The 15781-nt window shown below is 36.9% G+C and overlaps 1 protein-coding gene across 1 annotated transcript in view; it reads left to right on the forward strand.

Annotated features, from left to right (window-relative positions):
* The window catches only part of FRZB (frizzled related protein), a 32316-nt gene extending 16858 nt beyond the window's left edge, over window positions 1-15458 (forward strand). The window contains exons 3-6 of the mRNA XM_081242180.1: window positions 7356-7421; window positions 11589-11793; window positions 12141-12204; window positions 15264-15458. Coding sequence (XP_081098306.1) covers window positions 7356-7421; window positions 11589-11793; window positions 12141-12204; window positions 15264-15380 — 452 coding nt within the window. The 3' untranslated portion in view covers window positions 15381-15458. The remainder of the gene's footprint in view (window positions 1-7355; window positions 7422-11588; window positions 11794-12140; window positions 12205-15263) is intronic.
* The last annotated feature ends 323 nt before the right edge of the window (window positions 15459-15781 follow it).

The raw sequence follows: 15781 nt of genomic DNA on the forward strand, positions 1-15781 counted from the left end.
CTACTACTACTAGCTAACATCCAATGAGTGATTAAGTACCAGGTTCTGTGCCAAATTCTTTATGTGAATTACTCTTTAAATTCTTACAGTAACCCTCTGAGGTAGCCAGCATTAGTTTAGAAATGGGTTTTGTAACTTGCCCAAGGCCACATAAGTAGGAAGGGAGAGAGATAGGATTTAAACTCATGTGCCCTTAATTTTGCCATACTCTTTAGCACTAATGTTTATTAGAATGGCCACATACATGATCATTTTGGCTCGCTAAGTTTGATCCTTCAAATTTTGGATGTGTACATGATAGTTCAAATGGACTTCCTACATCAGGAAAGAAATTAGCTTGGTGTACCTGAATCAAAATAGCAGAGTCAGGCACTACTGAAAAAAATCTGATCGCTTTGCTTACTTTTGGTAGGCACCACAGCTCTGTAGGTGGCAAGGAGCCTTGGGAAAATATTGCTTATCTTACTCATTAAATGGTCTTTACAAATGAAGGATTAGGATTCCCAGTGAATCTTGTGCAAAAATAAATCTGATATTTATGGGCCGTGGTGTGCTAGGTACTGTGAAAGGTATTTTATGTGTATTATCTCATTTAATTCTCTCAGTTATTCTGCAAGATACCACCTTTTAGATATTAAAAGTTACAAAAATAGTAAGAGATGGAGCCTACATTCAAACCCAGATGTGTCTCACAATAAAAGTCTATCCTTTTAACCATGGTGTTTCCTGGACTCTGCCTCAGTGGTATAGATCTTCTTAGTGGTACAGATCAACATGGTTCCTGATTCTGTAAGAGATACATTGTTGTTCTTTTTAAAATTTTTCCTTCATTATTGAGATCAGGACATTAGGGTTCTGTTTTTTTGTTTGTTTTAGTTTTTTTTACTGCACCAGGAATAATAATGTCCTCTAGATTTTCAATACAGTGTCCATTTCATGACTTGTAATTTTGGGAAGAGGGAAGGTGGTCCTAGGGGTAGAATCTAGGGATGTTTCACCATCTCTTTTTTTCTAGAAGGGTAGTGAAACTGACTTCCAGAAGGCCAAATGATACATTGCCCACCCTGCACTAAGCTCTATCTGTACATGTTCCATAATGGCACCCATCCCTGTTGCCATTTTGATGACTTTGATGATAAAGTAGATCATCCATCTAGTGCATTGACTCCTTCACTTCACTGACCTGTTTGTTCTATCACAGCCATCCACTTCCATGGGCACATTCTGTACCTTGCCATCTAGCAGTGGTGCCAGCTCTGTAATCTTAATTTCAAGTATCCACTTCTTTGCCTACCATCTCTTTTCATTCCAGCAAATTTGCTTTAGTATCATCACTGCTAAAATGTTACTCCACTGGGACTACCTATTCATCATATACTGCTTACTATTATTGTTCAACCCTAACCTCCTTGTCTACCTGAGATTTCATGGTCTATTGTAATAATCATTCCCTTGAAAATACTCTCAATTCCCTTGGCTATCTTTTCTTCTGCCTTAGTCACCTGGCAAATTCTCAACTCCTGATGCTGGAGAAGATTACTCAGCTAGGGTGACTGGTTTTACTTTAAGTTCAAGACAAAATTCAAATACATGATTAACATTGCCTAGCATTCCTACCATGTTTCTCTAGAAAGTTTGCCTTTCCACGCAATAAAATAACTGTTTTTTTGTTTGTTTAGTTTTTGGGGTTTTTTTTTTTTTTTTTTGCAGTACGCGGGGCTCTCACTGCTGTGGCCTCTCCCGTTGCAGAGCACAGGCTCCGGACGCGCAGGCTCAGCGGCCATGGCTCACGGGCCCAGCCGCTCTGCGGCATGTGGGATCTTCCCGGACCGGGGCACGAACCCATGTCCCCTGCATCGACAGGCGGACTCTCAACCACTGCACCACCCGGGAAGCCCAAAATAACTGTTTTATACTTTCTCTTCTCTCCTTACTCTTCCATAACCTGCTTCTCTTAGCCTCTCATTCCCAGCAGCTGATGACTTCATCCCTCAATGAGAAAGTAAAAGCCTCTCTCCTTTTTCTTCTTGTGCAGTGGATAGAGTGTCCCTCTGGCTTTCATCCGTCTTTTCCTTGCCAACTAAAAATTTTTTTTTGGCCCCCCGGCATGCGCAATCTTAGTTCCCCAAGGTCAAACCCACACCCCCTGCAGTGGAAGCGCGGAGTCTTAACCACTGGACTGCCAGGGAAGTCCCCTTGCCAACTGAATTTAAAGGACCCCCTTCTCTCTTAAGTCATCTGAGCTTTGAGGGTGCTCTCCTCAAAGAGAGCTCTCCTTTTCTCTTGAAACACCATCTTCTGTCAGCTTTTTGACTCTATACTCTCCTGTATTTCTTCCCCATCTTTGGATGCACCTTCTCAGTCTCCTTTATGGTCTTCTTCTTCACTGTCTTATGTATAAAGATGTAGTTCCTGCCTAGATAGCTACAGCTGATCTTTCAGGTTTCAAGCTTTAATGTCATTTCCTCAGAGGACTTTGAAGACCAGACTAGTTTAGGTCATCAAATTGTATGTTCTCACTGCACATTGTACTTTTCTTTCATAGGATGTATTACATATGAAAATAAATTATTTCGTGTGTAATTATTTGTTCAATGTCTGTATCCTATTCTGAATTGTCTGTTGCTCATCAGGTGTCCTACATGCCTGGCACAGAGTTTGGCATGTAATAGACACCCAATAAATATTTGTAGAATGAATGATATGTAAGTGACTCAAAGGGTTCAACAAATGTTAGTTCTCTTTTCCTTTTCCATCTTATATTTAGAGAAGCATAGTTATCCCAGGGTTGTAGAGTCAGAAAACGCTATTTCTATAGAAAAAAGACAAGTTTATGGTGTGATGGACATTGACATATGTTTAAAATTACTCAAGCCTTGCTCATGGACACCATTTATAGGCAATTGAAAATATAGATCTGGATCTCAGTAAAGAAGTCATAGTTAAGGATCATAACATTTTATTTTTTACATCTGTTTTAAAAATTGTTGTGGTCTGCCCCTATGTGTCTTAAAATGGAGTGAAGGTGGACAAGTGGGCTTTCAGGGTCAAATATAAAACATATAGTTCATTTGGTACAAATTAAAATTACTTAAACTCTGATCTGATTAGAGTCAGTCTTGAAAGAGTTATAATAGAAATTGTAATGCAAATGGAATTGTATTTTCTTTTTGAAAATAAATCTTGAGCACAGATCTAAGGCCCTTTCCTAAAAAAAAAGCAGAAAAGTACTCACTAACAGATGGTAGTATTCCAAAGTCATGGTACATGAAAGGTTATAGGGGTTTTGGAATCTGCCAAAGTTAATTATAGTCTTACAGCTCTGGAGAAGACCCAACAGAAGTCAATTTCAAACAAAGGTCAGGGTTAGTTAGAAAGTCATATCATACTTAAGCTTGAACTCAAACAAGGTTGCCTTGAATAGTTAAGGTCTGGTGAGTATCAAATTTCATAATTGTTAGGTACTTATAATTTTTAGACTTGTAAAATCATGGAACCCTTTAAAAAAGCCTATTGTCTTTATTTGCAATAAATGAGCTGATTCTTTTTTTATGTGTAAAAAAATGAATAAAGAAGGATGTGATGACTTCTACTCGGGACTATGTTTCTCAGAAGCCCCAGTGTTGAGACAGTGAAGCTGTTCCTGGCTCAGGCACTGCAGTGCACCATAGGGCAGCTCCCCTGAATTGCAGACCAGGTTCTGTGCAACACTGGGCATATTAATTTCACAAACTCCTATGTGTTCTAGGGTGGTAAACTCATGTTCATACTAGGATAATAAACAGTTTTCAGTTTCATTAGCAGAGGAGTAGGAGATCTTGGATTCTAGAAGAGTAGCTGAGAGAATCTAACTAGAGAATATGAGGGAAAGCTGCCCAAGACAGTTTCCTGGTTGTGCTCCACAGATGCTTCTGAGATATAGGACTGCATGTTGTCCTGTGATTCAGGTTATATTTAATTCTAGACTTTGAGGTGAATGAATTGCTAATATTAAAACTTTCCCCACACTAGAAGGACTCCTTGTCACTTCTTTACTGTGTCACAGCCAACTCCTTTAAATTTTGTCGTATTTTTTCCTTAGATAAGAGCACCAAGGCAGTTCCTTTACATGTTTTTCTTCTCAACAGTGGAATGCAAGCAAATCAATATCTAGTGGTCTTTTGTGCAAAGCTCAGTAAAATAATAGATTTTACTTTGCCACTTAGGGAAAAAATAAGACCTTGTGCCATTGGCAAGCTGGGGAAGGGACACTAGTGGCAAAATTATTGGTGAATTAAAGTAGATATGATGATAATGCTACTGGCCCAATAAAAAGTCTGAGAAATCAACTATTGGTAGTAAAATAAAAAGAAGCTGTTGCAGTCTGATTTAGGGTGGCTGGTACAAAAAAATGTAGTAAATAATGCATGCAGTGTATTCCTCTGTGATTTTTTTTTTTTTTGGCCATTTCCCAGTTCTTGGGCTTTTGGAGACATATATGTAGATGTGGGTAGAAATACTTTAGAAAAGGGATAATCTTCCAGATATGTTGATCTAAGATACACTTTTCATGAAAACCTTCAGATATGAATGTTTGAGTTGAGTTAGCATAAATAAGTGAAAGTTCTTCTGTGTTTGAGCCTTGTGGATATAAAGTTCCACTCCTCCTTATTACTCTGTTATTTTTTGAGCTAATAGTTACTTCAACCAGACAGATATATGCTGATAGCAAGAGCTAAGGTTTGGAGCATAGGAAAGTTTTCAAACATATAGTATGGCAGTGCCACCTCTGAGGCCAGCAGGAGAAACAAGTGCATTGAGGAGGAACAAAATTTAGTCCCAAGAAAATAATTGCTTAGGTCATTAGCTATTAGGAAAGAGACTAGCTAATACATGTAGTTGTACCTATGGTTGTGGAAACACCTACTTGAAATCTTCCTAAACTGTTTTATGATATAATTTTTTTGAAAAATCTCTGCCTGGAAAGTGTTTTGGAATCCATTTTTTATGCTTCAAGCAAAGTTATATGGTAACAACATCATATTAGATGCAATCCAGTAACAGCTGTTGTATTTTTGCCAAGAATTTTTTATTAGAACATGTGCAATTTTCTGAAGAACTACAAATATGTAGATAATTTATCTACATTCATTATTTTTAATGAATAAATATCTATTTTTAAAGAGATAGAAAAGCATAAGTGAATTGGGAGATTGGGATTGACATATATACATTAATATGTATAAAATAGATAACTAATAAGAACCTACTGTATAGCACAGGGAACTCCACTTCACTGTATAGTAGAAACTAACATCACATTGTAAAACAACTATACCCCAATAAAAAATTTTTTTTAATTAAAAAAATATAAAGAGGTAGAAAAGCATAAATCCATATCTATATATGGGTGAGGATAATTTGTAAGTCAAAGACCATAACATATATTTCTTCAGAAATAATATCAATCTCAAGAATATCTCTCTTTTAAAAATGTGTAATATTTTGGTACAAAATAAAACAATAGAACTAGATAACTTTCTATTCTGTTTTAAATGGGAATACAAATGTTTTGCTAATAAGAAAGTTATTTTTTGAAGAGTCTTCTTCAAAAGAGCAACCAGCACTGATGTTACATATGGTGTATTGGGCTGAGATTGTTCTTCCACAAAAATAGTGTTAAAAATTATCTGAAAAACAAGAGAATTGCTGTATGTAGCACTGAGGACATCCTCACTTCTCTCCTGGATGAGAACAACAGTGCTGCTGCTCCTGCTTTGGAGACCAGCCCCTGTCCCCAGTAGAGACGCTTATTTCTAGAATTGAAAAGCGGTAGTGAGGTGTTACATCCCTTGGGACTACTACTTCAAAGCATGTTATCTGTGAGTTCAACTGGAAATAACATTTATTTTGATTAGAAAACACAATGTCAAATGGTCAAGGAAAGCTTCTGCCTTTTATTAGTCTCCATGCTAACATAAAACACTTTTTAAACAAAAATTTTTTGTTGGCTTCTTTTCTGTGGTTCATGTGTTTGTTTTTCCTTTTTCTGTGTGAAAATAGAAGAAACACATAGCATTTCATCTTAAATGAAGCTTTCTCAGGGGTACTATTTTAAAGAAATCTTTACATAAAGTAAAATGCTTTCTAAGGTAATTGTGTATTATTTCCTATTTTTATATTGACTTTAATGACTAAGAATTTACTATGATGTATATATATTATGGTGTATGATGTATATATGTTGTATATTTCTTTTTTTTTTTTTTTTTTGCGGTACGCGGGCCTCTCACTGTTGTGGCCTCTCCCGTTGCGGAGCACAGGCTCCGGACGCGCAGGCTCAGCGGCCATGGCTCACAAGCACAGCCGCTCCGCGGCATGTGGGATCTTCCTGGACCGGGGCACGAACCCGTGTCCCCTGCATCGGCAGGCGGACTCTCAACCACTGCGCCACCAGGGAAGCCCTGTATATTTCTTAACTAAGTAATCTATAAACAATATAGTAATCTATAAACAATATAGTAATCCACTCTCCAAGATGTTAAATGATTTATCCAATACATGAAACATTTTGAGATAATTACGTTTATTACATACACCTGTATTATGTCACATAGAATATGTGTTCTGGTCACCATTCACCAGATATTTAAAAAGCACAGAACTTCTTATTTTGAAATATGTATCTAGTAATTTCCACCAATAAACATAAAAATCCCATTGAGTTTAATAGCAGTTATTCTGCTTGTAGAAGGTAGTCATGATAATCACTATGGTGTACACCTGAAACAAGTATAATATTGTAACTCATTTATACTTCAGTTAAAAATTTAAAAAGTAAAAATTAAATAAAAAAGAAGGAACTCCTGCCTCTTCAATAAGTTCACTGGGTTATAACAATACCTGCTTATCTCACTGAGTTGCTTTTAGATCCGGAAACTAATATTTGGAGGGGTGCTGTGTAATCTGTAAAATGTCTATGAATGCAAGTGGTCTTGCACAGGGGTAAACCAGGTACCTGAGCATAAGCATAAATTGCCTCTCAGTTGGCATTGATTCTTCTGCCACAAGCACTAAGCATGTCTCTTTCAGGACTCTGGAGTCATGCTCTCCTCCTGCATGGTGATGAAGTGTTTCCTCAGGATCTGGGTGGTTTGTTGGAGAATGGAACTTATGAGCATTTGACACTGAATGAGAGGCTATGTATCTAGAATAAACGTGAATGTAGTTCCAGGAGAAAGAGACCAGACACGTAAAATTACTAAGAGCCTCCTTGCTACCGAACTTGGATCTAATATTACCAAAAAATATGCATAAACAAAAGAAAGCTGATGTTGAAGTTTTGCTTATAATAGATAAAATGTTATATTTTTTAGAACGCTGCAAATGTAAACCTATCAGAGCTACACAGAAGACCTATTTCCGAAACAATTACAACTATGGTAAGGATAACTTCATGATTGATTTATAAACTGCTGAGTTAAGAAAGGATGTGTATGTGTGTGTGTAAATAAGAATGAGGCTTAAAAACAAACAAGGACAACTTTTTTTGAAATTGATTTATTTAATTGATATATTTTTGGCTGCATTGGGTCTTCATTGCTGTGCGCGGGCTTTCTCTGGTTGCCCCGAGTTGGGGCTCGGTGGGGTGCGCAGGCTTCTCGTTGCTGTGGCTTCTCTTGTCGTGGAGCACAAGCTCTAGGCGCGCGGGCTTCAGTAGTTGTGGCACACGGGCTCAGTAGTTGTGGCTCACGGGCTCTAGAGCGCAGGCTCAGTAGTTGTGGTGCACTGGCTTAGTTGCTCTGCGGCATGTGGGATCTTCCCAGACCAGGGCTCAAACCCGTGTCCCCTGCATTGGCAGGTGGGTTCTTAACCACCGCACCACCACGGTAGCCCCAACAAAGACAACTTTTAAGAGCAAACTCTCCCTGTTCTAAACAACTAAACGGTCTCATAAGGGGACCATTCTCAACAAATGCTTGATTTTTTTTGAAGCATATCAGGCAGCATTGCTGGCATCTTAGAACCATGCAATTAAGTACACAGAGATACATATCAAAACAGATGGGAGGGACTCTTCCCTTTCTGACAGGCCAGGGAGGATTTGGAGCTGCAATGGGTCATCAGTTGTGATTTACGGGTGAACAGTAAGTGGGGTAAACAGAGGAGCACTTCAGTGCGTTATGAGTGGTTAAAAGAATCAAACTGGGTTTCTTCAGTCTAACAGAGTTGGAAAGTAACACAAAAGTTGTTAGTACTCAATTAAGGAAATGTTTTGTTATCTAGCCTGACCTAGACATGCAGTATTCTGATAAAGAAAATATTAAATGAAGAGCTACCAATCTAAATGTAGCTGACAAATTTAACTGGAGGAGGAAAAAGCCTGCTGCCTCTGTGCCAAGTACCGTGTTAGGCGGTTTCCATACACTATCATATGTGATTTTCTCAACTGTGCCATGAGACGTTCTATTTTCCTTATTTTATCAATGATTATTGAACCTAAGTTGTCTTTCCTTTGATTATTCAGAATTACTTTTGGGTACTGGGATGCTTCAGAGTCACAAATATCAATTACCGCTATATTTCAAAGGGTCAATTAATAGAGTTTTCCAGTTGATAAAATAAGGAACAAATCAGTATTTGCTGTATTCCATAGGCATTTTATTATGATTTTCCCCCCATGGCATTTATGAGATTAATAAAGTTCATGTTACTGTCTCTGTTGATGCTGAGTAAATGAATAAACATGGCAATTAAATAGATTTTTAAAGGCACCTACATTATTAAAATGAGGGCTTTATTATTGAGTTTACATGACCTACTTTAGAGAATATGGGACATACACGGCACACTTATCCTGCTTTTATAATTTTGGGAATTGGATGGAGAGAAATGGGTAAATCTCTGTAAGAGTAATCTTTGGTATCTTTGAGAATACTGTGTATTGAAAGGTATCAAGTAAAAGATTCAGTGTAGTTAAATCTCTTTAAAATAAATATACCTAGTTTCTCAAGTTTTTCTTCAATGGAATCAATTTTTATTTTTTGTTTACTAACATCTTTAGAGGAATCTATAGTTTCTCTTAACCAATGGTAGACACACTTTCCAAGGTTGAAATGTTTACCTAAGATGAGCCTGGCTGCTCATCCGAGGACCCTCTCCTCTACAAAGTGATATGGAATATCACAAGAAAAAGGAAGTCTTAATTTTTAGGAGTTAGCTTTGTAAGACTGAAAAATGTTACATGAACTTTTAAGTACGGTTATATAAAAACAAAAGCATGATAGAAATTTTATATTGGGGAATTTTAGTTGAATTTATATTTATTTTACTTATTAATTTTTACTGTACCCAACCTTCTTAGTGCTGCAGTGGTTAGTGCTGCTATTTTTATTAAAAGGTAAAATACTACTGGTTACAAGTCACGGGAAGAGAAAATCAGCAACGAGGTAGCTGAGTGAAACTTACAACCGAAAATGGGATACAGAGCACAGTTAATGGAAAAAAGATAATTTCTTTCTCATAGACAAACAATAACTAGGTTGCCCATAGTTTAAGGATTTTCACTTGTCTGAGGCTTACTCAGAGCTTCTTTGGGGAAGGCAGGCACTGAAATGATTAAACAGAAGGAAAAACCCTGCAAAGAAAATACATTTTAAATTCCAAAATATGTTGATTTTTGTCTTTCTTAAATATCTACATGTGTCTACTGAGAAAACAAAGTGGGGGAGGGAGCATTTGATAATTCAGATAAAACCTCTGCTTCATTCAGATTAATTCAGTTAAAAGCTCTTGAGCTTTAACAAAATTGCTTGAATAATAAAGTAAGTCTTGTAGAGAGATATTTATTTTGGAGTGGGTACATGTGCTAAAAATTTCTAATGAAAATAGTAGACACACCGGGTAAATAAATCATTAGTTTGAGAAGGTTTGCACAGTTCACTAATCTGTGATAGCTGATGAATGCTATGAAGCACATTCACATAAGCCAGGACGCACAAAAATGTCTGCTAGCTGGCGTTGTGAATCTATCATCTGATTCTCACAAATGACGTTTCAAAATGGGCAATCTTATCTTTTGTTAAAATAAGAGTAGAACACTAATAAAAAGGGACTCCTTCACTCACAAATCACACCAAGCAGGGACAGCTGGGCAGTTACATTTTGCTTAGTATAAGCTCTCATACTTGAGACAACTAATTCTCTGAAGATTGAAATACCTGTGAAGCAAAAATGAGGTTTTGTCCTAAAGTTTTTAGAATTAGTAGCTTAATTTTTATTGTATGTGCCTTGTACTGGTGGAATGTTATTGAATAAGTTTCTGTATGGAATTGGGGCATTGATGGGAGGCAGTGGCTTATTAGCTGGCTTTATATCTTCACGGATTACTTTTTTCTTTGTAGTTCAAAACCCCTAAAATATGTGGGAAGGGACTCAGATGAAAGTAGTTTACAGATATATGCCTAAGAGGCTTTCAAAAAGTACATTCATTTGGATATGTTGTGTTTTCCTCTGTATAACATCCATGGATATTGAACTAGAGCAATGAGGCTGCCTGGTCAAAAGCCACTGGCTTCTTACTAATTGACATTTTTGCTTCTTCTTAGGCTTTTTCAAACTCCCCCTTTAGGAAAAAAAAAAGTAAAAAGCTCATTTACCAGAAGTAGGAATCTAAAGAATTTGGCTCTTCCAAAGGAGAGAAATACAGAAAAGAAGGAGAACTGTACTTTCTAGATTCTGAGTCAAATACTCTGACTTTGCAACTGAATTATTTTTAAGGCAGTTTGTCTTTATATTGAGAAGTCAAGCCGAGTCTTATAAGTTGGGTGCTAGAATATCCCTTGAAAGAGGTATATTAATGCAATTGACATATGAGACCACATTCCATAGCACATGAGTGGCAGCAGTTTTTATTCAAAAAGAAAATGCAGTATACCTAAAGGAGGGTATGAAAGATAATCTACACTGAAACAAAGGAAGAAAGGAACAGCTGTCTGCACACTGAGCTAAGATGAGGAAGGTGGAAAGATCGAAGAACAAGCTTGGGAACACCGTAGAACAGAACAACTTTGTGACACTAAAGAAAAACCCAACTCTTTAGAAAGTCTATTAATAGACCCTATAGAAGAATGCTGACAAAGCAACAAAGAATATTTAAGTACTAGGTCTTTACATGTAGTGAAATTAATATAGTTTAAATTCTTCTTGGCACAATTGAAACTGCACATATACATATACACACATCCAAAATGAAATTTTGAAGGAAAATGACATCCAGATTCAGTCTTTGATTATCTAAATGGTTTCTCACCATGAAATACATGCACACATGTATGCTTATATACACACAAATATAAACTTACATGCAAATACACACAAATATAAACTTACATGCAAAGGGGATCAGGGCTGAACATTAAGGGGGCAGGTGTGTTGTGTAGTGTGTCACTCACTACTGTCTAAGGTGAAAATATACGGTTGACTTTTCCTCTCTATTCTTTGAGCATTAAGTGGATATGAATTGACTAGAAAGAGCCTATGTGTCTTTTTTGAATGGGGTGCCTATTGTGTATCATATTACCGCATCAGCTTTATTGTCTTTTATCCAGTCATTCGGGCGAAAGTTAAAGAAGTAAAGATCAAGTGCCATGATGTGACTGCAGTAGTGGAGGTGAAGGAGATTTTAAAGGCTTCTCTGGTAAACATTCCAAGGGACACTGTTAACCTTTACACCACCTCTGGTTGCCTGTGTCCTCCACTTAACGTCAATGAAGAGTATCTCATCATGGGCTATGAAGATGAGGAACGCTCCAGGTAATTCACTCCTTAAGGATTCAGAATAATGACTCCTGGGTTCTTACTTTGGAATCTGTCTACCTTCTGGGGGATTAAAGATCAGTTTTAGTTGGATCCTTCAATTTCATGTATTGGATACAAAAGTATATGTGGGAAATTTGTGGGCGTGCATTTTTCTGGGGAGAGGGATCATGACTTCCTTTGTTCTTAGAGGGGTCCATGACTCCCAATTAGTTACAATTACTCTTCTAAAACTTGGCTGTCCTAGTCTAGTATAAACAGTAAGTTTTTCTGACAATGATTCCTTGTACTTTTCAGTAATATATTTTAATGTTTCAAAAATGGTTGCTTCTTTAAAAATATAGATTACTGTTGGTGGAAGGTTCTATTGCTGAGAAATGGAAGGATCGACTTGGTAAAAAAGTTAAGGTAAGCCTAAATTTTAGGTTCAAAATGATAAACAGAAAATAAAAGTAGAAAGACAGTCATTTGTCATTTAAACAAAATAGCTGCCCTCAACTTCATGAGAAATATTAAAACCTGATACATATATATTTAATATTCCAAGAACTGAGTTTGTCTGTAATGTCTGTTTCACTTAAGGAGCAAATTCTCTGTGTATCAGAGATCTAACTACAGCTGTCTAACTTCTCACCATGGGAAGTCTAGCTGTAGTTAGGCCAGCCCTGCTCTGGTGGCTCCACATTATCATTAGGGCTCCAGGCTCCATCTAGCTTATGGATCGGTCATTTTTAAAGATATTGCTTCCATATTCAAGGTTAGCTGGACGTCACAGGATGGCTGCCCTACCTCCACATCACATCTACATTTCAGGGAGAAAGAAAAGGGAGGTAAAAATAGATTCCAAGCATCCTACCTAGCAATTTTACTTAGGACTGGGTCTCCTGTCCATCCTTAGCTGCAAGAGAAGCTGGAAAATGTAGTTTTTTTTAGCTGAATATGTTGGTTCCTTGAACAGTTGCAGTTCTGTGAGTCAGAGAAGAAGGGGAGAATAAAGCTTGGGTTCAAAACTGCCAATATTGTTCCAATGCATAGACACCAGTTCCTATGTACAAGGTGCAGCCGCATTCATCTGTATATAAGTGATCTGACCAAATTAGGTCCTTAGAGCAGAAACATAGCTTTATTTTTAAGCCAAAGACTCTTAGATTCTGTAAGTGATGCATTTAAAAAAAAATCACAGTAAATCACCTTATTGTAGAAGGTTCCATTTCCTCTTACTAAGCAAATCTGTTTCAACAAAAAGAATGTGGGTAGTATGCACAGAAGGGCAAAGAATCAAAAACGGTGTGTGTGTGCGTATGTGTGTGTGTATGTGTGTGTGTAGTGGGCAGAAAGGGGGGGGAGGGGAGAGTGGTAATTGTACCAAACATAATACATCCTCTTCCCTCTGAGTCTGAAGGCTTGGGAAACATTTACAAGTGTAAGTTAAACACCCCCAGGCAGTTTATCTTATACACCTGGCACTTGACACAGCAGACACATTTCAGTTTAAGTGACCTACAAGAAACGTAGAGGGCATTATTTTGCAGGGAGAAAATACCCTCCAGAAAGCTCTCCCCCCCCACCAGTATTTTGTCAAAAGTGAGATGTATGTCAAGTTCAGACTCATGAGAATTCTCTACTTGTATCTCTTTTCAATTTGTTTGGTGTCTGTTAAAAAGTAGCTCTTCTTCAGTGTGTTGGAATCTCTTACTGTCCTTTTAATTCCGTTTTCTGCTTGCTAATGCAGAACAGGAATTTGTCCTAAATTCCTGTACCAGTTGGAAGAGCTTTCAACATCATTGCTGCAAAGCATATAACATGGCTTGCCGCTTCTCTTTTGGTACCAAAACAATTATCATCGTGTAAAGTCCCAGGACACATGGCGTGTTTGTCCTTTTTCTTAGTAAGGCAAAGATATTTTCCATTGCTTTCTACAGGGAACTCACAGTTATTATTGTGAACTCATTTATATTTTCAGTCTGGATTTAAACATGCTGAAGGGAAGAAATAACTTGAACAATTTTTAACTCATACACAGAACTCAGGGTTAAAGACCATGCATGGTAAACCTCTTTTGGCTAGAATTACTGAGATCATTACTGTAGTTTTTCAGTCAGTTCTGAAGATGTAAAAAAGAGTTTTGTGGAGGATACTGTTGTTTTTTTTTTTTAAATAAGAGTTGTCCTTTTCAGCTGATTTTTTTTTGCTCTCAGGGATAGATCAAGAATTAAATAAAGACTTTTTTATGGTTTTGCAATGCAAATTTTCTTTTAAACCTAAGTCTCTGTAATAGCAGGTTGTTCAAATCAAGATATTTCGCCTGCCTTGGGGAGCTGAAATTCAGACTTTTTTTTTATATGAAAATCCAATAAGATTGTGGAGTTAAGTGTGCTAAAATGAAGAATTACTTTCAGTAATTTCAGTAATTGAAAATGGAGAATTTGTTATCTACTAAGAATTTTATACATTTTTCATCTGTGAATCTTCAGAACACGAAGCAGATGCTAGAATTAATTCTAATATGTAAATGATAAGGTCTAGTAAGTCCAAGAATCTTCGAATGGTAACTGATAGAGTTAGAATTTGAACTTGGGCCATCTGACATTAGCTCCTTGCTGCTCAAAGTGTGGACCCTGGACCAACACTGGCATCACCTGGGAGCTTGTTAGGTATGAAAATCTTGGGCCCCATCCCAGACCCACTGAATGAGGATCTGCAATTTTAACAAGATCTCCAAGTTATTTCTATATTCATTGAAGTTTAAGAAGTACTGCTATAGCCCTTATTCTTATTTACTACCTGTAATACCATAATATAACTTCCTTTTAAATTATTATATTCAATAATGTAAACATTATTGAAATTGTTAATATGAAATATTAATAAGCTTGATTGTAGTTATTAGAAACATTGGTGATGTCTGCTTTGTAAAACGTAGAATGAGGGCAGAACTTTGTTCTGTTTTGTTGCACTTGGTAGATATTATTTAGGAAATATTTTTAAGGGACTCTACCCCCCCATTTTCATTTTTTTCACTGCTCAAATCACACAGGTTTAAAAGGCTGTGTTTTTACGAGTCATAAGAGAGGAAAATAAAAAGTAGCCCTTTCTTCAAATTCTCTACGTAAATCTTCCATTTGTTGGTCACCCATGAAGTACTAGACTTGTGTATGTTACCTCAGGAAATACCCACAGATATCAATGTATATTTGTGTCACCGTTTATTAGAGATTTTAAGTTAAAGATTTGATATGAAAGCATTACTGATACAAGTGGCCAATTTTGTGCTTTTTCAAATCAAAGAATTATGTTTATATAGCATCCATCTCATTGTTACCCTGGGATATAGATTTTATACTTTTGGAAAAGTAGTAAAATGCTTTTGAGATCTGATTTTGCAGTCTTACTCAGTTGTTAGCATAATAGAAGTGATGACCCTGGTAATATGTGCTTGTGACCATTTTCTGTTTTAAATTTCACAGCGCTGGGATATGAAGCTCCGTCATCTTGGGCTGAATAAAAGTGATTCTAGCCATAGTGATTCCACTCAGAGCCAGAAGTCTGGTAGGAACTCTAACCCCCGGCAAGCACGCAACTAAACCCTGAAATGCAGAAAATCCTCAGTGGACTTCCTATTAAGACTTGCGTTGCTGGACTAGCAAAGGAAAATTGCACTATTGCACGTCATATTCTATTTTTTAACCACAAAAGTCAGGTGGTAACTGATATTACTTCTATTTTTTCTTTTATTTTCTGCTTTTCTCCTTCCCTCCCTCCCTACCCCCCTTTTTTGTGGTCTGGGTGCAGATCCTTAAATATATTATATGTATTCTATTTCACTAATCATGGGAAAACTGTTCTTTGCAACAATAATAAATTAAACATGTTGATACCAGGGCCTCTTTGCTGGAGTAAATGTTAATTTACTGTTCTGCACCCAGATTGGGAATGCAATATTGGATGCAAAGAGAGATTTCTGGTATACACAGAAAGCTAGATA

The sequence above is a fragment of the Mesoplodon bidens genome (genome assembly GCF_964165515.1).
Source record: "Mesoplodon bidens genome assembly, chromosome: 8".
NCBI lineage: Eukaryota > Metazoa > Chordata > Mammalia > Artiodactyla > Ziphiidae > Mesoplodon > Mesoplodon bidens.